This window comes from Haemorhous mexicanus, chromosome 5 (assembly GCF_027477595.1).
Source record: "Haemorhous mexicanus isolate bHaeMex1 chromosome 5, bHaeMex1.pri, whole genome shotgun sequence".
Classification (NCBI taxonomy): domain Eukaryota; kingdom Metazoa; phylum Chordata; class Aves; order Passeriformes; family Fringillidae; genus Haemorhous; species Haemorhous mexicanus.
The window spans coordinates 12,052,133-12,079,638 of NC_082345.1; the positions used below are offsets into that span (position 1 = coordinate 12,052,133).

Here is a 27,506-nt window from a genome sequence, read left to right on the forward strand (position 1 = left end):
TGATTTTACTGGTTTTATTCCTGGTGTTTCTCTGGTTTACCTGAAAATATTCCAAATATTCCAAAAGTTTCCCACTGTTAAAAAATTCTGAAAATTCTGTTTAGTTAGTTGCTGCTTAACACAGGGCCAAAACTTCAATTGGCAGCTCAGGTGGTCTTCCATGCATCTCGTATGAGTAAAAGTGTGATATTCCCTCAATCTGATACTGAACATTTTCAGTGCAAAACAATGCCCAGGACACAGTCATGATGAGAGGGAAAAGCCTCTGAATCCAATGTGATCTACTTACTGCTCTTTGATACTCTAGTCTGTTCATCATGTTTTAATGGATTAAGATTTTCTTTGCATTGCTTTAATCCCGTTTATCACAAAATCGGGTGGTGCTTTAGAATTTCCTTCCATAAGAAAGACAGCAATGAAACCTGGCTGTGCCTGTTTTATAGCTGGCATCTTCTCTGATTCCAGGTTTTTAGAGTCCAGAGATAGCAGTAAAGGAACAGGGGGGAAAGCTTATTGATTGTTTTTGTGTTGAAATAAATGATGAAAAGTCATTACTGTCTGGCTGATGAGGTCTGGTGTGTGGATGGCAATAATTTAAAGGAAATTACAGTTTCATTAGTGAGGATGTGGTCTCAAAGGCTATGTTTAACTATCAGCACAACTTCACTCTATAAAAACAGTCACAGCTCTCTCTGATCTTTGACCCTTGCTGCTCCAAAAGCTGAAATACACTTCTACATTCTCTTCTTTGTCGCCACTGTCTGTATTTTTACCTCCCCTTTTTGAATCAAATTGGTTTGTTGAATTCCTTGTGATCACTTTTCTCTGGACAGTTGGGGTACACAAGGCTGGATGGACTGGAGAAAAATCAGCTCCATGTATTAATGGCAGGGCAGAAAAAACCCTGCAAAGAAGGGCCCTGTTTGCTGACTGTCCTGTAAATACTAGATTATATTGGCCCTAACAGGACAAAGTAAGGAGATTTCAGCTGTAGATATATTTGAGGCTGAAGGAAAGAATTGTGAACAGATAGTGAAATTTTTTGTCCTGGTCTGGTGAAAGATGTCCTTGCCCATGCAGGAGGGCTGGACTGAATGGTCTCCATCCAAATCATTCTATGCTTCTGTGATTTTTAGGAATTGATGTGTTCTGGATAAAGCTCATCTGATACTTTTTGTAGTGTGATGGGGAGGATGGAGGAAGGTGAAAGGGAAAATGTCTTGTGCTTTCAAGTTTCTCCTTCTCAGAAAGCATGGAGTCAGAGCTGAGGTGGAATAGGTTAAAAATGCCTGCACTGTCACATATTCTCTTAAAGAAATGTAAATAGGATTCAGGGAAAAACTAAACAAATTCATGGTGAATATGGCTTTCAGCATCTGCTAAAATAGAGTTGCACAAATGACATGGGTGATGCATAAAGTGATGCTGTAAGCCATGGGGCTTGTGTGTATGTTGCCTTCTGCAGTGGATTACCCAAACATTTCCTGCTGCTTCTTGTCAGATAAAGAATATTTTACTGGTTTTTCAATCACTTTTTTCCCCGATCATATTTTGTGTAGTCTTATCTAGCCCAGAAGAGTATTAATGCATTCTACTCTGCTGTTTGTTGTGAACCCTCCATGAAGGTTTTATTAACTCAAACCAAGAATAATTGGTACTTTATTTTTAGCATCTAGCACTACCCTGGTTTGATTTTTATGTGGAAGTGAAATCATAGTCCCTGCCATCTGATCTGCTTATTTTGTGAGTCTGTTGTTTGGATTTTTAATGTGGAAGAGGTAATTTTAAAGTTAGGAATTCAGCCTTTCACTGTACTGGTGAATCTAATGGCAGTTCTGTGTGGTGGTCTTCCTGGATTGGGTCCTGGCTTTTTTTTTCTGTGGGATGCACGTGCTTTGTGTGTTTGTGTATGACCAAAAGCTGCATTAACTGGAAAATGAATCTGCTTCCCTAACTAATAACATGATTTTGCAGGATATATATTTATCATTTGTACATGTATAAAGAAGGTTTCAGAAATAAAAATTGTTAAAGTATTTTTTTTTAACAGAAGAATTGGCAAATTGCACCCAGTTGATGGAGACACACCCTTTGACCACTTTTCGTGTCCAAAACCAGAAATCCTTTAACAATTGCTGATCTTTACTAAACAAGATTAATTGACAGGTAAACCACAGATTCCTGGATTTTAGGTTTTTTTGTTTGTTTGTTTGTTTGTTTTCAGGTATGGAAGGCACTCTAAACTACAGAAACCCAGCTTTATATGGTTAGTGTAAAACACAGTTACCATAGGTCCTTTTGTAAACGCTAATAGAATGGAAGGCATTCAATGATCTTTGATAGAGTTCTCTGATTTCATTGAATTGCAACCATTTCATTATCTATTTGGAGAGTTTTGTGGTTGCTTGTATTACTCTTATTCTTGGACTGAATTGCAGACAACAAGATGCTACAGTGACAAATGCTGTGCAAACAAAAAGGACAAAAAGTTATTTTCCTCTAAGAACTTCTGTTGTGTGTTATTTCAGCACAACCACAGGCTTTCCCTTTGGGACACATAATACAGCTGAGCTGAAGGAAAGAAAAAAAGGATGGAAAAATAGTGTTATTGACTTTCTAATTATGGCATGGTAATTGTTCATCACCCCATACCTTGAGATTGCTTTTCTTGCAATATAATGAAGTCACGGTCTCCTTGCATGTGAACCAGGAGAGCTAGGGAGGAGAGTGATAGATGTTCCTGATTTTCAGAATTTGGAGGGGAAAATGTCCTTTCAACAAATGTGTTTCTGTTGGACTGCAGATCCAGTGTCCCCTACTGTTTCTCACCTTGTTTTGGGTTAGGTGCCCATCTTTTTAAAGATATTGTTTCTTTTCCTTGTTGCAGCAGTCCTGAATACCCATTCCTAAACATCCTCCATGCCCAGCCCACTTCTGTGTGGACTTTACATCCTCCTTTTTCAGGTGATCACTAATCTCTGGAGCTCACTTCCTTAATATAAAATGTCCCCCATCCTTTTATTTATTATATGCCTGCAAATCCCAAGTTGTGGTGTGGCTGTTTCTTCCTTCCTTACATGTCACTGGGCAAAGCTTGAAGGATGCACTTTAACAAGACAGCAGTTTTAAATAAGTTGTGTGCTTTGGGTTTTTTTTTAAATGTATTTGTTTAAGCCATTCAGGCTTCTGCACAAAGTCACTTGTTACTGATTTTAGGCTATACCACGAGTGATGAAAAGGAGAGCACGTGGAAGGTCTGACAGAAGTGAGGGTCACTTTGGGACATGGCTGTGTGGTGTCCTGTAGCTGATCCCATTTCCCTAAGAATAGCAGGGAGCTAAGTCCAACCCTCTGCAGAATACTGCCCAGCTCATGAGTGGGGCTTCTAACAGCATCTCAGGAACTCTCTGGGGATGAGGAAAAAGCATGCTTTTATTTCTGCCCTTGCCCCAAATCCTGTGATTTTCAAGTTCTGGGGTGTAATGGAGAAGAGAAAGGGGGGATCAGTGTGGGTCAACCACAACTGCTCTCTGGGAGCCCTGTGAAAGGGGCCTTCCTCTCTTGGACTCAAGAGATGTCTATAGATCTCTCACATGGAAAAAGAAAGTCGGGAGCTGTTTCCATATTGAAATTCAGAAGTTCTCCTTTTGAATTTTGTGTCAGGGTGCAGGTAGGTTTCTGATCCCTTGGCTGGGACAAAAATCCCTCTCCATCACTGGCTTACACAAACTATACATCACATTCTGGTGTGTGATCCACAGCAAAGCTTTCCAAGCTTTGCTGCCTGAAGTGAGTCTGCAGGAAGGAGGGGAGAGGCAGAAGACAGCCACACGGAGGGCTGGGCTGTGATTCACTGTCACATGAGCCAGTTTGGTTTTGGGGGTTGTGTGTCACAGTGACACCCTGCTCACGTAGCCCTTTAATACTTAGTTCAGCTTTCCAGGTTTCCTAACAGTACTCATGTGACTTCTTTCTCAACTTCATCACATTAAGAATATTCAAATGACTTATGGACACAGTTTGAGTCCCCTTGTCTTCAAAATGGGGAAAGTACTGACAAAAGCTGGTATTCCTTTGTTTGTATTCCAAGTGCTTGGAGGTGGAAAAAAAGTAAGTGCCATCTATTTATTGTGAGATGTTTGTGAAAACTTTCAATTATTGGAGTGAGGCAGTCCCATATGAGCCAATAATTTTGATTTGGGGTAACATAGTTTGATAGAACTAGTCTGCTGTGCAAGGACTAAAGGGCATACTGTGTTTAGTCTGTGTAGTTATTCTGATTATACTAAATGATGGCAACTTCTTATCTTAGTAGTATGACTTTTATGACACATTAATGACAATGTTTATTTTATTTAACTTGCTGTTCTCCGTGCCTCTTTATCTGCCTTTTAGAGAAAATTAATAAAGCTAACCTTATTTTTAAATTAACTTTTCTTTAAAGTTCCTAGGCATGTTGTGGTGACAGGGAAGACACAGCTGCACCTCTTGTTGATGAATTTGCAGCTAATACTTGCATTGTGCAATTTGCATGTTTCTGCTTTTAGAGAAAGCAAAGTTGGGCATAGAACACTTGTGAAACCAGGGTAATAGGTTAATGAGATATTCCCCTTCTAGCAGTTTAATCTCTTCCAAATCCCCTTATCTGCCAGCTAATCAAATAGATATGGAACAATTAATATATTACTTTTTTTTTTTTTTAAGAAGGATGAATTAAATACGTATTTAAAAAATGGGCAGTGGTGACTTCTTTATATCTGTTCAAATGTTGCTACTTCTGGAAGTGAAATAGGATCCCCAGTTTCCTTCATGTGTGTAGAATTCCTTCTTTCTGAGTGGTAGCAGAGCTGCAGTAACTCCCCTTGTCTGGCTCCTGCTTTTCCTTTTGTGACCCCTTCTCTTCTCTTCGCTTGCAGTGGTCAGTAACAATTTATGTAGCTACTTATCTAAAATAATTGCTTCTTAAATTCTTCTGTAGCCATTTGTCTTGTAGTTTTCCAACCTACTATATCGTTTGTGTCAATATTGAAACCTATATTGCTGATCCAATCTGAATTTAAAATCTGGCAGGTACTTGTATGACAGGCATTATCAGTGGTTTTCCTGGGTTGGGGAGGGTAGACCTGGCTGAAGAAAGGCTGGCAAAGCCCTCACTCACTGGCAGATGGACAACCCAGACTCCTGGGGAAAGTGGTTTATTCCAAATGTGGGAAACTGAGCAGAAAATTTATCTTCTCAACAAAGGCTTTCCTGGAGCAATAAGGTGTTCTGTTATAAAGGCACTTCATCTGCCAGCCCAAGCAACAGGGGCAAGCTTTGAACTCCTGCAGGTGAACTTTCAAAATACAAATATGACCTATGCACTGGAGTTTTCTTGGTCTGATTATGGAACTCAGCTAATGCTATTTTTTATTTTAATGGTGCATTGACGACCCAGGTGAATAAAATTTGTATGTGTCTTTAAGGAGCTTGGGATTACTTGCTAGGAGTATCAGGGATGAGGAAATGCAACTTCCTAGCTCAGCAGTTGAAATACTCAAAACAGAAAGAAAACTGGTCAATCTTGGCCAAGGTCCTAAAAATGTGCCTTGCTCATCTCAAGACGAATAAGGCACCAAAATGTTGAAATGACTGGAGGAGAGTTGTTTTTTTGCTGGTTTTGGCAATATCCCTCTGCCATACAACATCTGTAATAGAAAGGAAACAATTAGCTGCCCAGAGGGATGTCCCCTCAGTGACAAGCAGATTCTCAGGGATTGTTTTGCAAGTGTGTTCCCTGTAACCCTCGGTGCTCACCCCTGCAAGCAGCTCTGCAGTGCTGTGAGGTGGGGACTGCGAGCGGCCGGAGATGGAAGGGGCTGCAGGGAGCTGTGGTTTGGACCAGAGCAGAGGTTGGAAATGATCTCAGCTGGCTGCTATATTCTGATTCATGTTCTCAGAAGTGGCAGGGCTGGATTTAAATCCCACGTTTTTTCTCCTGCTGAGATGAATGTGTGCCAGCTGGGGATCACGTGGTGTGGGAGCTCTGAACAATAAAAGAAAGTTACTCGGGGTAATTTCCCTTTCCAGTTTATCCTTTTGCTTTTTGAAACTGTGCATTTTCTTGATTAATAATTCACTTTAATATCTTTGTATTGTGCCCTGGAGCATGATATGTAGTTTATGTAATTTAAAAATATATTTTAAATTATTCTAATCAATTTCAACCAATGCAAAATAAACTAATGTTTTCATAGCAATTCTTTAATGTCGATTCTTTTGGTCAGTGCTCTGGTATCCTGCGTGCCCTATATAATTAATTCTCGGCATCAGTTTAAAGAGAGATTAGGAAATGCAGGAGATGGCTCTCCTATAAAGGGAGAACAAAGCACCAAACAGAAAAATGTACTAACTTGTCCTTTAACCTTGATGCTGCTTTAGTTTCAAACAGCAACACAATGAATGGTAACAAAACTTCCATAGTGGCCGGGGTATTAGACAAAACAACTTACAGTAGTCCCTCCTTCTCCTCCTCCTCCTCCTTTCTCCAGCAGTTTGCACGTTACATAAGCAGATTTCTTTGTTTTTCCTCTTTCCTCGTGAACAGACTTCACTCTTCTCTCTAAGCAGACTGGTTTGCGTACGCCTCTCCTCCCAGCACAGGCTGGCCCTCCGAGAGGAGGAGCATCGTGTGACCGAGCCCCAGCATGTGAACTGTGAGCGCAAACCGAGCATCTGGGGAAAAGTCCTTTCTGGCAACTTGTAGGGCTTGTGAATGGGATAAATGTGAGCCTCTGGTAGGGTCATTGCCATTGCAAAACCAGTTCCTCGTGCACTGGTACTGGATTACGTTTGCAAACAATGTCTTCTGAACCAGGTAAGGCTGTCCGGGATGCTTCTGGCAAACTTTAATCTCTCCAAGGCTTGGGGTGTGTCTGTGTCCAGAGACACCAAGAGTTAAACTTTCTGGTCTGAGGCAAATAAATCGGTGAATATCAGCTGCCTTGTGATGCAATACAGCTGGAATGCTCTGGTGGATTTTTCCTCCTATTCGCAGTAAATGAGCTTGAAGTCTCCTAAGCTGACTGCCTGTACATCTGCCACACCAATAACCCCAGCTGCTTTGGGCTTGTTTTGCTGCAGCTTTCACCAGCACGGGACTCTCTTAAAAGCCAGTCCATTTTTTGATGTTTGTAAGTGGTTTCAGTTCCGGGCTCATCTGCCAGATTCACTGAGCTATGTTCACAGCTATGAGGTTTCTATAGGACATATCTATAAGAAAGCATTACCTTTAAGATTTATATCCTGCATAATATTTATATCCTTGTTTTAGGAAGTAGGTGTACCCTCATGACTTGTATCTAGCTTTTCACCTATAATCTTGCAATAATCCATTTAACTGATGCTTATGCTACACTTAATGTACAGAATTTGCTTCCAGAATTTAAAAAAAGAAACCCACCTTTTATTGCACCATCCAGTAAAAGGTTTGGATTTTTTCCATTGTATGCTTGTAAATGAGTTTTAAAGAATACTATTTAAAATACTGCTTTACTTCTGAGTGCATTTTTCAGTTCTGAGAAAAATTCGGCTTGGGGTAAGTTCAGTCAAAAGGCATACCCAACCCTAACATTTAATATCAAACAACAAATATTCTGAATTAGGTTTTTCACAGAGAGATGAGTGAAGCTGATCTGTGGAAGATTTGGGTTTAGCATGCCAGTGTCCCTCTCTGGAAAACCCTCTGAGGCTAAAGAGAGGGAAGGGAGTTATCGGCAGAGTGAGTTTGAGGTTTGCTAGAGAAGCTCAGAGTAGATGTATGCAAATAATTCTACCCATTTCTCCTGATTTCAGTACTTGTGGGCATCTGCTTTTTAGGGGGATACAAAGAACACTTGTTTTAAAAAATTGTATTGGCTCCTTATCTGTTTTATGAGCAAGTTTAAAACTGCCCTTTCCCCTCTAGCATTTAATAATCAAGGAAAAGGATGGGAATCACACCTTTCCTCCCACTCCTTAAATACCGTTTTGCTGTATCCTGAGAAGAATTTACATATGGAGGTAGGAAACTTTCTTTCTCTGATCTTTCTCTGATCTTCCCCTTTCTTTTCCCTTTTCCTCTGATCTGTCTCTTAAGAACTGTTTTCTAATGTAAATGTAAATGTAAACTGTTTTCTTTTCCTGTAAATGTGAGGGGAACTCTTATGGATCTTTCAGGAAGGATAATGTGGTGTTACAACCACAATTTCCTCTTTCCCTTTGGCTTGCTTTCAGTCTGCAAAGGCCTAGGCCTACAGAATTCTTACATGTAACAGTGCCAGTCTGAAGGTCAAATAGAGTGGTGAAGCTGTGACATTTGGGGTTTTTTTGAGATTAACTATGTGATGGACAAATAAATTTTTACAAGCTTTAAGGTGACATAAATTATACTATCAGGTGTAGGAGACCTGTGGGTATAGACAGTGCACAGAGAAAAGGTGACAGGAAATAATTCCAGTCTTTGTGGGTTTTAAAGTGGACAGATATCCCTGGATCCCCCTAAACAGTGTCAGAGAAGCAGTGAGTCTCTTGCTGAAGCGTTGGCTGCCTCCAGTCTGAAACACAAAGAAATCCTTCCAGTGCTGACTGCTGGGACTGGCAGAGAGGGCAAAAGGAGGAACAGTACCTACAGAAGTACAAATTCACACAGCAGTTCATTCATTGCTATCACCACGGGCAGTTTGGGCAGTTGAGTGTCTGCAGGTGCCTGAGTAAGGCAGGTTTTCCAAGCACTAAAGGCCACAACACAGATGTAGAATGCACCTTTCCTGGAGAGTTGATGTTTTTGAAGACTTGAACTTTAGAGATTTATGTTCTTTTAGTAGTAGCACTCACTATAAGGGAAAAAAACTGATTTCAAGCAGTGCCTTTTCAAAGGGTCATTGATACCATGACTCAGAAGTCAACAGAGACTCCAGTTTTTTCATTAGTGCCACCTTTATGCTTTTCTTTGTGCCTGCAGCACTGAGTCTTATGTTAGTCTTTTACGTGATATGTGCTGTATAAACAGAAAATGTCTGTTGGTTTACACCAATGCTTGTAAACCCAGTGTATTTGTTGAATCTTTACTAAAAATTCAAAATATTTATGTAATTCTCCTCTATCTCTCCCCTTCTGCCCTGAGTTTATAATTATTATAAAACAAAGGAGTAAGTTTCTTCAGTGTTAAGAGTTAGGAACTTTAGTGCCTGTGAATTTCTTACAGTTTGACAGGCAATGCTTGGCCTTGAAAAGGACAGGTGGTTAGGAAAAACAACCTTTCCTTTACATTGCTATAAGATATTTAGTGCATTATGATCACTCTTGTTTGCCTGTGAAAAATCCCTGTAGTCGTGACCCACCACTATGAAAAAGGAAACAAAAAGAAGGGGAGGCAGCAGCTGGTTTACGTCATGTGAGGTGGAGAGGGATTGGAGTGTGGCCAAACCTTGTATTAGAAAAGAAATTAAATGCTTAACCTTAAACAAATGTTATTTTTACGAGTAATTTCGTAGAGTTTATTTGCTCTGTTTTGGAAAACTTTATTCCCCATCACGCAAGCCATCCACTTTATTTAGTGACTATTAGAATGCTCTTTCTACTGATGCCAAGAGCTGAGGCTCTAAGGAGAGCCCGAAATATTACACAGGAGTCAGCAACATTCTGTTGGGCTGCAGTTTTGCAAGCGAGCAGCTCAAGTGATCCAGTGGGCAGGAGGCTGCCAGGAGGCTGCCAGGTCCCTTCCTGGAGCTCTTGGGCTCACCCAAGAGCCAGCCCAGCCAGCTCAGCTCTCTCCCACTGTACAAAGCCCTGGTGTACAAAGCCCGGGAGCTGTGTGGGCTTACCCTGACCTGGAGAGAAACCCAACGAGCCCTGGGGTGGGTAAGAAGGGAGCAGTGGGAATTACAGGGGTGTGGAGGGATGGTAAAGGATGGAACTTCTCATCTTGGTGGGGGTTGCTCACTCTGGGCTAGCTGCAGTTTGGGTGGGAACGGCCTTTTTCTGGTCTGTCCCGTGGTCTTCAAACATTTGCGTTTTGAAACATTTGCCAAGTGAAAAGTTGCACATCCTTGAGGTGTTTTGGACAAAACTTCAGCCTTTTCAAAATTATTTCTCTTCTTGAAGTCTAGTTGGGTTTAATGTATTTTTTACATTACATTACTTTTTTTTTAAGTAGTGTTTTCTATCCATTTGCACACTCAAAGATAAATATTCATAGGAATATTAAGCTTTTTGGAGCAGTATGATAAATCTTCAAGTTTGCATAGAAACAAGATATTTGAATTCTCCAGCTTTTTATAAGTTTTAAGAAATGACATTCAAAATTCATCATAGAGTTGCTGTTTTTCTTATTTTTTTTAACATTTAAGATTTTAAATGGAGGCCTGGAAAAGAGAGAAGAGAGAACTGAACAACAGAATACTCTTGAATTTTAATCTCTCAGCCTGCTCAGAGCATGAAGTATAAAGCTGTTTCAATCTGTATAATGTTCAAGAGACAAATGCATTCAAGTGCAGGTCTGTTAACCTGGAGTGAATTCTGTACTAAGAGTGGTCATCTCTGGCAGTTAAGGGCTAAGGGTTTTTTTTCCCCATTTGGATTTCAGACAACTTGTATTTGGCTTCCTTACACAAGGATGAACATGAGCCAGTGGGTTAATGTGAAATGGTGATTGGTTTCTTGTTCCTTACGGAAAGGAGGTGATGTAAAAGCTGGCATAATTGTGGAAGGCTTTAAAGAGACTGGACAAGGAAGGTCCTTCCTGAATGATTGCACAGGAAGGCTCTAAATGCACTTAAACGAGGCTTTTTGTGGCTATTCTTCACTTTTTTCCCCTCAACCAGGTCAAAAGCAGGAAGCACTTGAATTCTTGTGACGTGTCCAGCTTGGGGTTCTTTATATTTCTGGTTTGGTGCAGTGAGCATTCCCTGGGAGCTGCTTGTTTGGAAGCTGATGGTTGCTAATGACTTGGCAGGGAGGCTGGAGCTCCTGGGGAGCCTGGGAGAGCCGGGCTTGGGCAGGAAGGCAGCGGCCCTGGAGCTGCACTGCTGGGGCCTCAGGGCTCCTCTGCATCCCCACCTTCCTCTTCCTCATAGAGGTCACGAGTTTGCATTTACTTGTAACCTTTCATGTAACAGGAAGCAGGGCCTGGTAGCCTGTTGTAGTGCTATTGTGCAGTTAATACCCTGCTGCCTGTTCTATAATTAGAGCGTATTTCAAGCCATCTGTTTTTAGATAATGTTTGGGTTTGGTTTTTTTTTCCTTTCTGTCCCTAATGTTTTCTCCAACCACAGTGAGATATGAGTCAATAAAATCAACATTACCTATTGGCTACTTGCTTCTGGAAAGAGAATCTTACATTCCTTTCCCTATCAATAAATTTGCATCTTTGCCCAAGCTCCAGTGCATCTAAGGTGAATGAATGCATGGAACTGGCTGCTTTATTTTTTGGGCAGGGTTACATTTCTGATGGCTTAACTTTCCCAGACCACATCCTGAGGCTAGATGGGTGCCAGCAGTGGTGCACACGGAGTGGTGGGAGCGGGCAGCCAGGAGGAGGGAGGGGAGTGGGTGGAACAACTTGTGTCCGTGACAGCTGGCTGCTGGATGAGCCCTGGGTTGTCAGATGCTGCCAGGACACATGGACTGCCTCAGCAGCTGGATCTGGGAAACAGCTTCCATCTCTCAGTGATAATTTTATTGACTTGTATTGAGTAATTGACTTCTTTCTGGATCTTTGGCTGTTCTGCATTTTGGATGTACTATATTATGTATTTATTTCTATAAATTATTTGAACGTGCCTGTATTCTACAACTTCTGCCCAGATCTTCTGCAATAATGCATCAGTTACAGTTTCAACCTTCTGTAATGAGATACTTTATTTTTTTCCCCTTTGGGTCTGTGGGGACTTTTTGCTTTGGGTTGTTTAGCATCCTGTTTCTAAAAATGCTTTCTTTTAGTCCTTTTATCTACAGAAATAGCTGATTTCATGTCTCAAAGCATATGGATAGTTTCCAAAACAGCTCTGAGTCGAGATGAAATAACTTCTCAGATAACTGGGCAGAGAACAAGATTGAAGTGTCAGTGACTTGTTAGAGAAGTTCAGAAGCAATGAATACTGTGCAAAATTATGAAATTTGTAGTGAGCTCAAATTTCTCTAAGCACACTGATATTTTATAATGGCTTATGAATTATAGAAGGGGAGGTCTTTCTGTCATTGTCTGAGTAATCCCTGCACTTGCCTGATAAGTATATGCTAATGAATCCTCCTGAGTTATTCCAGTGATTTGTATGAGATAGTCAGATGCATTTTCCTTTCAGCTGACTCCAGTATTGCAGGTGCCTTCCTTAATACAAACTTAAATTAGGCTGCCCAACATGGTGTCAGACTGTTTATCTGATATGTAATAAAAAAAAGAAGAAAATAAATCATCCTAAAACTCGACAAATAAAGTGAAAAAACCACCAGGCTCAGTGTGACAACCCTTGCCCAGACAAGTGATTCTTCTGTGATCAGTAAATCTGTTTTTACAAATGGGGTGTCTTGTGTAGTAAATAGGAGCTTGGGGCACTTTGTAAACAATGATTGCCATCTGTGCAGAATATGCTAGTGGCAAAAACTTAGTGAAAATTTTCATTGTTGCATAAAATAATAATTGAGGGGACATTGCTCACTTCATGCAGCTCTGTGGAGAAAACAAAAATTAAAAAATAAGTCTGGGAAAACGTGGAGGAGGCGTATCCTGTCAATCTTTCCTTGTGGTAGGGTTCACAATCAAAATGACTATTAATGCAGTAGAAACTCCAGAAAGCCACACAAAACTGGCTCAAGCCCTTCCTCATCAAACATGAAGGAAGCTGTAAAGAGAGCACGGGATAGGGAGGGGAGGAGGTGCCCCCCAGATACAGAACTCACCAGGGTTCCCATTGCTATGATGGGGGAAGAGGTTGACAGATGTAGTCAGGATGCTGCTGCAACTTTGTGAAATGCAGTCATGTGAGAAGCAGCTCTCCAGCTGAAAGTTGCCATCATGAGTTATGGCTCTGGGAAAAGGCAGTGCTGGCAAGGAGGGAGGAACTACCTGAATTTTTCTGGTGCAGAAATGAGGCAGTAACAGCAGGGCAGCTGACTTGGGCTACAGGGTCAACTTGCCCTGCCTGTTCCTGGAGCCATGGAGCTGATGCTTCTCATTGCCCCCGTTTTCTTTCCTGTGGCTTTGGATCCTGTGATTCTTAGCTACATGAAGTTCATGGTACATGTCTGTAGGGTCAGAAGCTGTATTCACTTGTAAGTCTTGTAGTCGTAATAAAAGCAAAGAAAAAATGTTGTCCAAAGCTGCTGAAAGATTTTGACATTATTTCATGAAACACAAACCATGAAGTCTCTACAAGTGAAAGAATACTATTGCATATTTTCTCTCTAGACTTTGTGCTTGATAATATGTGTTCAAAGGCTAAAGTGAAAACCAGGCTTTGAGGGAACATATTTTAATACAGGAATTAAGTATGTGGAAGAGGAGTAATTTATTCCTCTGAACAGAACTCCTTGCACTCGGAGCTCTCCCTTCAGTCACATGTTTCTGGAGATGTGGTTTGAACATTTCTTTTCTCTGTGTACTTAAGAAACCCCCATTATTCATTAAATAGCTGATGAACTATTCCACCAGCAGCAAAACCATCCTCACAGTGTGTACAAGTGTAGGTGAATAATAAAAACCTCAATGAAGAAATGGTGTGGTTTGGCAGAGGACCTCAGTCACATAAGCTTCTACTTTCAAACTACAATCATTTGAAGTTCTGTACAGTGCTTTTTGTTTTATTGGGACAGCATCAGCAGTGCATGTTATATTTTTATTGTGCTAATCAGAAATTGAAACAAATGTTGAAAGATAATCCCATTAATTGCTGACTCATTTTAATAAGACTCCCAGCAGATGTGCAGGTTTGCCTGCAAGGAAATGATTATCAGAGCCAAAAAAACAAAGATTGCAGCCAGGCAGGACAACAGAGTGAGGCACACTGAGTCTGCCTCCTGTAGCCAGCATTGGCAGGACATTTGTAGTGACTGTGGAATTCACCATTCAGTTCCTTGCCTTGTATGATTCACTGTATGCTGAGACTGAGATCAGGGGATTACTGATAAATCTGATTTAGTTAATATTTTGGTACTTCATCTTAAAGCTTGGACTTTATAATCTTGAATTTGTTACCTTAAATATGTATCCTGCCTAAAGTAGTGGCATCCATAGCAACTCCATCTTTTTGGTAGAAATTACTGAAAGTTCTATTTCAGTCTGAAAGTAAAGGTTACCATCAGAAAGATGCACGATTTCTTCCAACCAAAACAACTGTAATGCTTGGCAAAACATGGGAAAAGCAGCATGGAATGAGCAAGTCTCCTAAATACCTGCAAATCAAACTAATGCAGTAATGTCTCATCTCAGACCAAGCAGATATGGGAACATTTGGTATTGGGTTCTGTCACTGATGCTCTGCATAACCCTCCTCAGTTCATTAAAAATGAAACTTTTAAAAAAAGTTTCATTACTATTTCAGAAGTAATTTCTTCTTTTAAAATAATTTGGGTGTTGTGCACAGTTAAACTTGCTGAAGTTTCTTTCACTTTTCCTTCTGTATTGCTGCTCTGTGTATTTGTTGCCAGTGGTTCACACACTGTTGTGCATACCATAGTCTGGAAACCTTTGCTCTCTGTTGCTAAGTAAGGTAGCATATCTACCAAGAAGTTAAATATTTTCTGGTTCTTGGCAAGTATCACATAGCAAGTATTTGGTCTGACAGTTTGAAATTCAGTAAGGTTTCCTGTTTAACGTCACTGTCACATGTTATGAGTGCATTCACAGGGGTCATTAAACCAAAAGAGCAGTATTTATATACTTTTTGCAATCTACAATTTATATCTACCATATTCCCTTGAAGATTTATTTACTCCATCCAGAAAATGCTAAGAAAGGCAGGTAATATTGGTTTGGTAGTTCTATTAATGTTTGTATGCAGCGAGAAGTAATAGTTTTATATGGCTTAAATCTTTTTTACTCCCAGGAAATGGTCTGCCTTCTTCTGTTGAACTTAGAATATTTTTGCCTGTGTCTGGGGAATAGCTCTGCAAGGAAAAAACCCTACATTTTTGCAGTTTGTCAGCATAGGTATCTGAACTAATCCTTTAAAAGAACCTGATCTGCCCCCTATACTTTGCCAAGATTCCATTTTCCAAAGATAATTCTAAACCCTCTGTTATTTGCTATTTATTTTTTCTGGCCGGCACCTTCTTGCAGGAAGAAAACTAATTTATTTGGTGAGACAGCCCTCCTGACTTCAGCAAAAGCTATTTTTTTTCTCTTTTTGCAGTGTTTGTTGTCAGCTATTTACAGTATTTCAGCAGTGGCTCACCACAGTAAAGGCTGGCCTGATGTTTAGCCTTTATAGCTCATCTGCACAGAACAGAATATCAGTGTGGAGTTTCTGCACTATTCTGCAGCTGAAAAGATTCACAATTCTATCACCAAACATTCACAGTTCTATCACCACTGCAGTGGGAGAGGTGAGGATGCATCAAAGCACAACTGTGTCATTAACTCAGATTGATAGCTTTTAATAGGAATTGGAGGAAGGAAGATTTTTTTCATGAGAGAAATGTTGACTTCCATACTTCCTACTCTCCTCCTTCACACTCCTAATTCTCAGATAATTTGAGCTTAGTCCAGTTGTTATTGACATGGGGTATGCCTCAGCAGTACGAGCCTCTCAGGAGCGTGTCAGCTCCCCTCACAGAAAGGATAAATCTGTGAAGGGGAAGTAGCAGGTTACTTGAGACTTAGATTTGAGGGCAGGGTTGGACACAACTGTGTGCAAAATCTGTGACCTCATGTACTGGATGTCTGGCTCAGCCTCAGCATGTGGTGTTGTAAGCAAGAAGCTGCTTTGTGCCTCCTTGTTCATGACCAGGGAGCTGCTGCTGCTGCTGCTGACTCTTGCTCTGCTCTTGCCAGCTCCTGTAGGGATTGGTGAGTAGGTGGGTGGGTTGGAGTAGTCTCTGGTAGTGTCAGTGTCACTTAGCACTCCTCTGAGGTGGTCATGAGAATGCCTGGTTTGGTTGCTGTGCCTGAGCCAGTGCCTTGGCAGGGTCTACTTGCTGAACACCCATTTCTGTCCTGGGCTGGCCAGAAGCGTGAGGCTTTGCGTTGATCCAGCAGTAGAACAGCCACAGCCACTGGGGTAGGTGCTCTTGGGACTTAACACATGGGGCATGCATAACTATATAATTTAAGAGAAGTAATTTTGATCTTTTAATTTTCCCTCCTGTCATAAGAGATTAATATTTCCCCCATTGATTTTGTTTTTACATCCAGATCCACTGCATTTCTTTCATTCAGAATGCATGAACAAGAGTGAGATCACAGTGGCAGTAAAAATTAGACAGTGCTGCAGCAGCAGAGAAGCACTATGTGCTTGTAGGTGGGAATGAAAATAAATACAACAGAAGAGTTAATGGTGTTGAGATTGGCTTGTGGAACTGCTGATGGAGGACCCATCAAATACTAAGACATTAGTGTAATCTTCCTGAATATAAATAGGCCATTTTTTAATCTTACTGGCACTTCAGGCTGGCTGATTGTTTGTCTAAATGTTCATGGATCCAAGTTATTTCTAATTAAAATGCCCTGAAAAAAATATATAGTACATCACCTAGCTTCAAACATACTTGCAGATGCAAGCGTGTTTGCAAGCATTCTAGCTTCTCATTTCCTTGCAGATGATAAGCAAAGTAATTAAGTGCTTATCAAATTCACACTGTTTATTTCTCTTTTCTATTAGCTATTATTACCTCTTTCTCCCTTACACTTCTTAAATCTTTTCCCACCTTCCTCTCCTCTTCAGTGTATTTAATTATTCCTGATTATAAGAGGAGGGGGTTTTAATCATGTACCAGTCAACACAGCAAGTGGCTGGTAGTATTTTGTTGTGCATGGCATTTCTGACTTCAGGTAAAATTTATCAGTTTTTATAATTCATGAGAGTAGCAGAATTGCACAAATGTTTCTTTAATCAGATCAGAAATAATCATGATGGGGTTCTACTTCAGCCCAGTAAAAGGTGCAGGTTTTTGCAGCATGTCTGCAGAAATTTTTGCAGAAATCCCATATCTAATGGGATTTTACCTTGTATTTACAGGGCAACAACTGTATCTTGAAAAGGCAAACTGTGTTACTTCTTACTTAAGCCTCAAGAACTTAGCAGCCCTACTGAAATGCATGCTGCTGGTTGTGGAGCAAGTATTTGGGCTGAATATTGCATGTTTTGGGGTTTTGCTATAACAAAATGTATTATTATATTACAATACACTTGAATACAATACATTAGATACAGAAATTTCCACCTTGAGTTTGTGTTTCTGCCACAATTTTACTGTCTGCATCACCTGGAAGGTGATATTGTTCATTGCCTAGAAACTAGGGCTCAAATTTCCATGGGTGTTAAAGAATGGACTTTGCCCAGAGAATTTTCAGTTTTGTACAGAAATATGCTGTGGCTAGATTTGTTACCTTTTACCATTCTAGATCTACAAGGCTTGAGGATGTAACACAATTAACAAAATCACTGGTTTGAAATATGGGTTAAATGTCTGCAGCATGTTCTTCTCGAGCAAACATGGATCCCAGGGAGGAAGGAGGATTTGTTTAATTGCTTGGACAACAATGACAAATTTGAAGTTGCTCTTTCCCCACAGCCCCATGTGCTGAGCTGTTGGTGTGAAGCCAGAGCACATAGTGAATGAGAACACTTCTTGTAGCTTTTGTTTCCTGTAAGCAGTTGCAAAAATCCCATTCTGGAGAAGCCCTCTTTTCTCTAGCTTGTGTTACCGTTCTGTCTTACAGTGGACGAGCTTTACAAAATGCCTTTTGCCCACTGAATGCAACTGATATTTGCCAGTCTAGTGGGAACCATGTGATGCTGGCAACAAAATTGATTCTTAAGGCCACTGGATATTTTTGCATTAAAGATTTGTTTTCAGCTGTTGTTGGTTTTGCTGGACTTTGTATTAAGGCTGTGTGTGTGCATGTGTGAACGAAGTAGAATGAAAGTCTGAACAGCTGCCTGAGGAACTGGGGTTGTGCTGAAATGATCTTATCAGGCAGGTCTAAGGAAGGGCTGCTGCTGCTGAGAGGAGCTGTCCTGTCTCCTTCCAGCCATATTCCCAGCTGTTCCCTTGTGCAAGCAGCAGTGCTGGGGCAGCTGTGGGGTCAAACCCACCCAAAATCCACTCCAGCTTCCACCTGCCCCCTTTCTGCTGCTCATCTCACAGTGCTGTGCAACAAGGGCTGGTGCTGGCCCAGGGGAAGGAGTAGCCAGAAGCAGAAGCTGGAGCAGAAGGTGACAAGGAGGGGGGACCGTGGCTGACCACAGAGCAGCTCTGTTCTCAGCAGCAGCTCTATTTGGCTGGGCGTTACATGATTGTGAGTGATAACCTTCAGCAGGTGTCAATGCCTTGATAAAGCTGTGCCTGCAAAATAAGTTCCTGTTCTGGCCACACAGTACCTCATTTTCCTAGGAAATCCTTATAATAAATAAGGTAATATTTTGATGGGGATTTTTAGCCTTGGCCTGAGCAGTTGACACAGCAATGGCCCTTACTGAGCTGTACTCTGGGAGCTGTGGGATTTGCAGCATACTGGCTGACAAATCTGCAAACCAATTAGTTTTCAGTAAAGTCTAAGCCTTCACACTTTGACCCTCATTGCAAACTTATAAGTGATCTGAATATAGATTCATAAATTGTGTGCAATTGCCTACCCAATTTATACAACCTACTGATCCCACATGAGTTACTCTTCTTAAATTGGTTTCTGAATTTAGAATTGTCCATTTAGAGTGCAAACTGCTTCATTTGTAGCAGTATTTGTACGGGATTCTGTAGGAAAAGGAAATCCAGCCTGTCAGCTCTTAGGTGGAGACAAGGAAAACTTGCTGGTCCAACTCCCTGTACCATCAGCTTGGTCTTTCTAAGAGCTTCCAGATCTCCCACCCCCAGGAGAGCCTGATATGGCACTTGAAGTGCCTTGTTGGGCTTGGAGGAATGCTGTGGGACAGAGCTCTCACTGCTGTAGTACAACACAACTTTTTGTGGATGGGAGTGACACCAAAGGAAACAGAGTTGGGGAATCTCTGCCTGCAATTGCAGGCATCTGACACCTTGTTTCTGCAGAGCAGAGGCCCTGTTAGATGATTCTCATCACTCTGGAACAGCTACCCTTATGTTCTGGGGAGATCCCTTGCTGCTTGGATGAACTAGGAGAGGGGAAGATGCTGTGCTGCTGCTGTGGGTGTTGTGCATGCCTTGTCACCTGGGGCTTGGGTAGCACGGATTGTTGATCTCACCATGGACCTCTGCAGGGATCTGTGTTGGTAGAGGCAGCCTCTGGGTGTAAGGCTCAGTGTTCAACAGGAAAAATAGGCTTCCAGGAAATAAAGAATAAATACTTGAAAGTGTTGTTGGAATCCAGAAAATGCTAAAGAACCACTAAGCAGGTTGACCATAGAGCAGTAGTTGTAGCATCCCTTTCCATTGCAGCTGTAAGAGCAGGCCTGCCTGTAGCTAGGGGTGGGTGGACTTTGCAGTGGGAGAGGAAGTTGGATGGGACCAGACAGTCCAAACTCTGCAGACCAGTTGTTGTTCAGAAAATAGAGGAAGATCACCTTATGAAATGGTTGAGTGGGTTTTGGATTTGCTTTTTATGGGAACATGCAAAGAAAAACCCAGCAAAGGCAAGGAAATGGAAAGAGTGGTAAACAACAATGGTAAATAGAGGCACAGAAACTCTACCCTAATATTTTTTTAATGAAAATAATTATGACAACACCACAATAAATGACAAATGAACTTTCCTCTTTTTCCTTGCTCCTCCCACAAAAATGTTCCAGAGTTTTTTTGATTCAGAGGTAAATTAATATTGACCGAAGTGACATCTCAAAGTCCTTCATACTTTTCTTTCATATTTTTCATTGTGTTCAGAGAACCAATTGCTTTTAAGTCCCAAAACTAGAGTGCATGGTTTTGGCTTCTGTAATCACATTCTAATAAATGCTTTTATTACAGTTTCCAGTGTTTGAATATGTTTTACTTATATTTTCTTCCACATTTCTTATCAATAACAGCATATTGAACCTGTGAATGAGAATAAATTCCATTCTGCTAAGAAAGAATTTCTTTCTGGCTTTGTGCTGTGCTCTTTTTTTATTTTTTAAATACTTATAATAGGGTCCTTTCTTACCAAAAAAGACACAATTAGTTCAGCTGACTTTTGGATCCTTCCATCAAGTAATGAAATAAGTGTTCTGAATATATAGCATTTTGTACACATTTTGAATACAGAAATAGAATAGATGAACAAAAATGCTGGTTCTGTTGAAGCAGCTGGTCCAGTTCTGTTGAACAAGCAACAATTCAAATGGGAAAAATGTCTGTTGGATATTGTCACGTTCCTATAGAAGAGCTTAGGCCAGTCATGGTTGAAGTATATTCTTCATATCCAGCCCTTCAAGGTTTAAACCACACAACAAATTTCAGTGAAAGGCAAAGAGTGTTTTTAGGATGAGACACTCCTAAATATTTTAATATTCTCTGTAGGGAGTTAGCACTCTAATAAACATTCTTGTAGTCATTCTAGCCTATACACAATCCCCTTTCTTACTTTTGTGTGTATTTATACTTTTATTCATTTGTACTTATTTCCTATATAAATACTTGTGTGTGTTTGTTTTCCAGGCAGCAGCATCTGTCCCAAGCCCTTGATACTGTCTAGAGCTTGTGCAGCGGGTGCCCCAGCCAGGCTTGTGGAGCAGAATGTACGCTACGAAGCGGCTCAGGGAATAAATGGAAGTGTGCCACTCAAACAGTCCCCACGCCCAGCTGCAAGCCCAAAGCCACAAGGTAAGTGCTCTCCAATATTTTTGTTAGGGAAGTTGTTCTCTCAGACTTCTGCGAGCAGCAAAGCACCTTGAGAGAATTGTATTTGAAAGAGAGAAAACCATGGGGCATAAGCTTGCGAGTGTTCTGTAAATGCCTTGTGATTCTGTTAATTTCTGGCTTATTTTTCAAAAGTCCTTCTGTATTTGAGCTGGGAGGTTTGGACACTCTTTTTAAACTGGAGTGTTTGACAGTCTGGCTTCAAGGCACGGGTGGTGGGAAGATATTCAGGGTCTTTGTAGTTCTAGCAGAGATTGAGAGGAGCCTTCCTGCCGGAGTACGTGGAAAGATGGGAACTTCATGTTTGTGCACAAAAAGCTAACAGTAATGTACACTGACTAGAATTAGATCTCCTCTGTCTCTGTTTCTGTCCATAAAAATCTTTACTTTTAAAAGTGAAATAGTAAATAATAAATAGTATAGAGTAAATAGTGTGTATGTATGTGTGTATATATATATATATATGGTATAATAGTGTGTATATATATATATATACCTATATATATGTGTGTGTGTGTGTATATATATATATACACACATACTTTATATATACACACTTTATATGCATATATGTATAAATATCTATGTATAACCATACATATATAAAATCACTATTTATATTGACTCAAACCATCTTTTTATGTGGTCTTCTCAGTAATATTGTTGATTCTGCTGTGGCTGACCACAGCTAAGAGTCACTACATTCCAGAGCTCTTGAATTGAAATCAAACCTGGACTGATATCTTTTATAGGTGGCATGCAACAGGAACTTTGATTATTTTAAAAGTTTAAGAAAAAAGTGAGTTTTGAAGACATCAATCACAATGCTGCTCAGTGCATTGGATTTTGAGACATAGTGCTGATAAGGCAGAAATGAGAATTACTTACAGAAAACTAGATGTGGAGGGCTGACCCTGGCTGAATGCCAGGTACCCACCAAAGCTGTTCTATCACTCCCCTCTTCAAATGGACAGGGGAGAGAAAATATAACAACATGCTCCTGAGTTGAGGTAAGGACAGGGGGAGATCCCAAGCTGATTACTGTCATAGGAAAAGCCTTGAATTTATTATTAAACAAAATCAGAACAGGAGAATGGTAAGTAAAACAAATCTTTAAAACATCTTCGCCCCCATCCCAACCTCATCCCCAGGCTCTGTGTCCTTTCCCCAGTGGCAGAGGGAGATGGGAATGGGGGTTATGGTCAGCTCAGCACAGGTTGTTTCTGCCACTGCTCAGGCAGAGGGGATGTTCCCCTGCTCCAGCCAGGGAGCCCCCCATGGGAGACAGTTCTCCATGAGCTTCTCCAGTGTGTGTCCTTCTGTGCACTACAGTTTTTCAAGAGCTGCTCCAGCATGAGTGGAGGGTGCTGGAGCACAGCCTGCTCCAGCACAGGTACCCCACAGGGTCACAAACCCAGGCAGAAAACCTGCTCCAGAGTGAGCTTCTCTCTCTCTGAGTCTGCAGGTCCCTGCCTGGAGCATGCTCCAGTGTGGGCTTCCCATGGGCTCACAGCCTCCTCTCAGGCATCCACACACTCCTCCATGGGCTGCAGGTGGATCTCTGCAAGCCCATGGACCTCCATGGGCTGCAGGGACACAGCTGTCTCACCATGGGCTGTGAGGTGCTCCAGCACCTGGAGCACCTCCTGCCCCCTTTCTTCACTGACCTTGGTGTTTGCAAAGTTGTTCCTCTCACATATTGTCATTCCTCTCTTCTCTGAGCACAATCATGTCTGTACAATAACTTTTTTTCCCCTCTCAAATGTGTTATCACACAGATATTACTCCCTTCTCTGATGGCTCAGCCTTGGCCAGTGGTGGGTCCATCCTGGAGCTGGCTGCCATTGGCTCTGTTGGTCACGGAGGAAGCTTCTGGCAGCTTCTCACACAAGCCACTCCTGTAGTTCCCCCCCCAGCTACCAAAAGCTGGTCACACAAACCCAGTAGGAGAGCACATTTAATCAAGTACAGAAACCAGAATCACACAGAGTCATCGTGTAGTAGAGTCAAAAATATCCATATCACTCAATGGGGAAATGCACCTTGAAGAATTTTGCATCAGTCCTGAGTTTGTCTTAGACTCAAGGGCAGGAAGAAATTTTTTGAGGTGTCAAGAAAGTTTTGTTTACTTCAGGAGAATGAGAGCAAAAACTGGCCTTTTTTTTGTGTGTAATTTGTTTTTACAGAACATTTGCCAGCATTGTTAACTAAACTAAGATGTTTTTGCCAGTCATTACTTATCTGGGGAGCCTTTCTGCACCATTTCCTAGGTCGCTGGAATTAATTCTCTACAGCAAAGGGAACATGTGTTCTTCCTAAGAAAAATATTTTAGAAGTCATAAATGGATAAATAGGAATGTGCTATCAATAAAAAGATTTAAAGTCTTTCAAAAACAAAGCCAACACTCTATTATAAAATTTTAGCTATTAGATAAATTAGGAGTTGTATATTATTGGACCCCAGTCATTCAAGTTACACAGCTGTTGTTGCTCTTTCCTAGCCATGTTTCCTTTTATTTGTCAATATTTTGTACTCCAAAATGTGCCACAGCCAGGAATAGTGTTGTAGTCTAAGAAATGCAGCTGTGCAGATGAAATTCAATAATACTGTTGTAAATAGTATTTTGTGTCTCCTTTGTTCATGGCTCGCTCTCCATTTATTAATAGTAAATATGTGCATCAGATGGAAGTTTTGTACTATATCTTTTGTTTGGCCTTTTATTGAATTGAAGCAAAAGAAACCAGAATTAATGAGAGATGCATTTGGGAGACTAAATGTTGTAAGCAAACTAGGCTGCTCTGGTTTATTGGTTTGAAAGGGGCCACTATTTTTTTGAAGAGCTTTCATGCAGAAATACAAAAATGTTTTTGGTTTCTAGCAGCAGGAAACATTTTTCCATATGATTGTTTTAGTCGTGCAAATACTAAGTGGCCTTTAATAGTGAAAGGAAACAAGATGACAGACCTGAATTGTAATGCCAATATATTTGGTTGTGGAGGAACTAACTGCAAAATGACCTTCATCTAACCTACCAAAATAATTAAAATGAGAGATATAAACATGACTTTGAGGTTGTGTTGCAAGTGTGGTACAGCTATTTTCTGTAAAATTTGCTTTATTAAGGGAAATAGAGCTTTACTATTGAGGAAAAATGTTCAAAATCTTGCACTTCAAGTGAACCCTGTACTTCTGTCTGTACTTGGTCTCTGAGAAGTAGTTTAAGTATTTAGAAACAGTTCACTCAGGGTAGCTAGGTCAAGTGAATAAATTTCTGCATGCAATCCAATATAAAAGTCTTTATTTTCATTTTAATTTTTCCCCCTGGCATTTCAAGGAGTAAAAAACCTGTCTGATACACTGTCAGTAATAGCAGAATTTTTGTTCTCCAATAATTCCTTCCATCAGTTTTTGTTCCCCAGTAATTCCTTCCATCAGCAAGTCAGCAATTCATGTGTCAGATTTCTGTCTGGAGCAGAGTTGGATTCAGGAAAATCTTTGGAACAAATTTGGAGCAAAGCCTGAAACTGGCTGAAAAGCCAGTGAGGGAATTGAGCAAAGGAGTTAGGGCTGCAGAGTCAGTGTGTCTGTACCAGCTGTGAGATGTGCTGTGCTGCCTTTGCACCAGTGCCGTGCATTCCCTGATAAAGTGGGCTAATCCAGACTGGAGGCAGTCAGTGGAAATAGCAGAATGTGCTACCACCTCTTGTGGATATGAATCCACAAGAGAGGAAGCAAATTGTTAAATAATTTGAAATTTGCCCTTACCTACAAATATTTGGGTAGTAGATCTGAACCTTGCAATAGCAGAGTTCATGTAGAGTGATATGTAAAAATTGATTTTTTTTTCCCCTAGTTTCTTCTATTCCTTGCTCTTTGGTCCTCTTGCATCAGTTCTTTTATGATGTCAAATTGCTAAATACTGGGCACTGAAACTGCTGTCTGTGTCAGGCAGTTTTATTGTAGGATGCAAAATATGTGGAAATGCCAACACTTCTTCAAAGCAGTGAAGTGCCTTGTCAGTTCAAGACTGCATCAGTTGCTCATTTAAATTTTTCTAATGAGAGCCTAGGAGTACTTATGAATCTCCTGCTGAGGCTGAAGAGGCATTTTTGTTTGGGTTGGAGGTAAATTTCCACTCCAAAAGTTGGCCTGGTTTGTGCTACTGTGAAATGATAAGGATGAAACAGATTCAACATTTAAACTTCGGCAGTCAATTTTAGCTGCCTATCTGCTGTGTAGCAGGAATCCTGCCTTCCTTTCTCAGTTGTTATATAGCCTGTGGTTAAAAGTTGACAGTGGCCTGGGCTTAAAAAAGCTGAGAGACCTCTTAAAGGTCTGACATATAGACTGGACTTCCCTGGCAAATGAAACTTGTACAGTGAAAGGTGAATTGAACTGAAACTGACTGCTGTTCCCAGGTAGGCTTCTCCAGTCTTGGTGGTCCTTCAAGAAACCTGCTACAATGTCTCTTTTATCAACAAAACTAACAAATCCCCACATATCTCTGTGAAGAAGACAAATGAGAGAACAAAAGACATCTGATTATTATTGGTCTTCTTTCTTGATATACTATTGAAAGATTCTTCTTGTGGCGTGGACTAAAAAAATATGGAAACGCACATCTCAAGGAGAAAATTAATTTCTTCTCTCTTTCTGCTGTGTTTAGGTTACTGGTTGTTTCATATTGTTCTTAAAAGTATAAGTTTTTGGCATCTCTTCAGCAGTGCTCATTTGATATTCCTGAAGGTGATGGAGCATGCAGGGAGATGATGATGGATGACTCAGCCAGGAGAGCTGTAGTTGCTTACCACAGGAACTTTTAACACAATTTTCATTGAGCCAAGGCATAGCAGCATTTTTAACCATTGAACACATTATTCTTTCAAAGACAAGAGATTAATTACCTTTGCTGATATGCTTTGGAGTCTGCAAAGGTGGTTGTACTTTTTGAGCCATTTATATAGCAGTAACTGACATTTCCTTATGAATATATGCAAAGTTAAATGCACAGCTAGGCGCTGCAGCATAAATCTTGATTTTGGCTGGCAGTGTACAGTATCTGCTCCTTCAGTATATGGAAGGGTTTTCTTTGGGCAGAATAAGCAGCTCATATCTCCTAATGAGCTCAGAATTCTGCAGTACAGAGGCAAGAGTATTTATAGACTCAAACAGAGCTGTGTATTATGCAGGTTACTACAATAGGGCAGTCTTTTCTCTTTTTTTTCCCTTAAGATCCTTGCTCTGCACATACTGAAAAATAATCTGATTAAAACAAAACACTACAGAAGTACATTGAGGAGAGAATTAATAGAATTTGCTTTCCATAATCCCTGTTAACAAGGCTGACCTTACAGGAAGGTTTGAGGGTTGTGGATTGCTTTTTTTTTTTTACACTACTGATTCTTTTCTTTCCATTGATCTTGTGACTGTTTCTTCACAGCACTATTTCTGAACCATGCAGTAGCTACAGCAAGAACTGGTAGGGGAAATGCTGTCTGCTAGGTGCTGATAGGAGTAAGGAATAAAATATTTTGCCTAAGTGAATTGGCCGCTTGGTTTGTGGTTGTCTTCTGAAGACATTAAAGTGATTTTCAGTATAGGGGGATTGTCCAGTTTGACAAGAGGTTCCTCATTGCTTGCCATATGTAAATGCTGCTTAGCTGTGGTTTTTCAGCTGCAAAAGTTTGTGACACTTCCACAAAATGCCCTAGAATTTGATTTTTATCCCTGTGGATCCGGTATAAAAATAGCTAGCAACTAATTCCTTCTGCTTTATCAGTAGACATTAATTCCCTCAAGTTTAGTAGTTTTAATATATCCCTGTGAGGATATTAACATTTCATGAGATGTACAGAAGAATTGAAGAGCTGTATGAGTCCATTGCATAAGAGAACTCCCAGGACTGGGGGTTATACAGAGTCCATTGCAAGAGCAAGAAATTCCTACAAATTGCTGTGGTGCTCGTCAGCAAATCCACTCCATGTCCCCTTTGCTGTCCACCTCCTCCCCGAGGGGATGGCAGTGCCTATGATCAATGATGTGTCCTGCTTGTGTCTCCTTTCCTCAGCTGTCCCATGGCTTTGTCAGCACAGGGAGCTATTCAGTGCTCGGACAATTATGGGATGCTCGCTGGCCTCATTCTGCCAGGCCTTGCCCGAGCTCCCTGGGAAGAGGGAATTTGGGGAAAGCTGTTCCACTGCACTGCAGCTGCAGCCCAGCAGCTGCGTGGGGCTTCTCAGGGGGGACTGCAGTCACTGCAGCAGTTGCACAGTTTAATAATCTACTTGTTTCAGGGCTGCAAATAACGATCTCAAAAGAGCAGCATTCTGAGTCATCTTCTATACTGCATCCTTCCCCAAACTTGCTTTTTTTGTACGTGTTCATAAATGTAAAGCTTCTGAGGACTGAGGGTGCACATATGCACAGTAAATCATCTGACCTACAGTAACTGTCTTCCTTCTCCCTTTGATTAGTTCATCTGTCAGCCTTTGCAGTTGATGTGATTGAAGTCTAAAGCTTTTTA

The 27,506-nt window shown here is 40.8% G+C and overlaps 1 protein-coding gene across 3 annotated transcripts in view; it reads left to right on the forward strand.

Moving 5' to 3' along the window:
* Positions 1 to 27,506, forward strand: part of FGD4 (FYVE, RhoGEF and PH domain containing 4) — a 104,822-nt gene that overhangs the window by 42,165 nt on the left and 35,151 nt on the right. For 2 of the 3 annotated variants that reach the window (XM_059845912.1, XM_059845914.1), the window contains exon 2: positions 20,782 to 20,946. In XM_059845912.1, the coding sequence (XP_059701895.1) occupies positions 20,782 to 20,946 (165 nt within the window). Of the gene's footprint in view, positions 1 to 6,604; positions 6,857 to 20,781; positions 20,947 to 27,506 lie in introns of those variants that run through there. The other variant, XM_059845913.1, reaches the window with a different exon arrangement.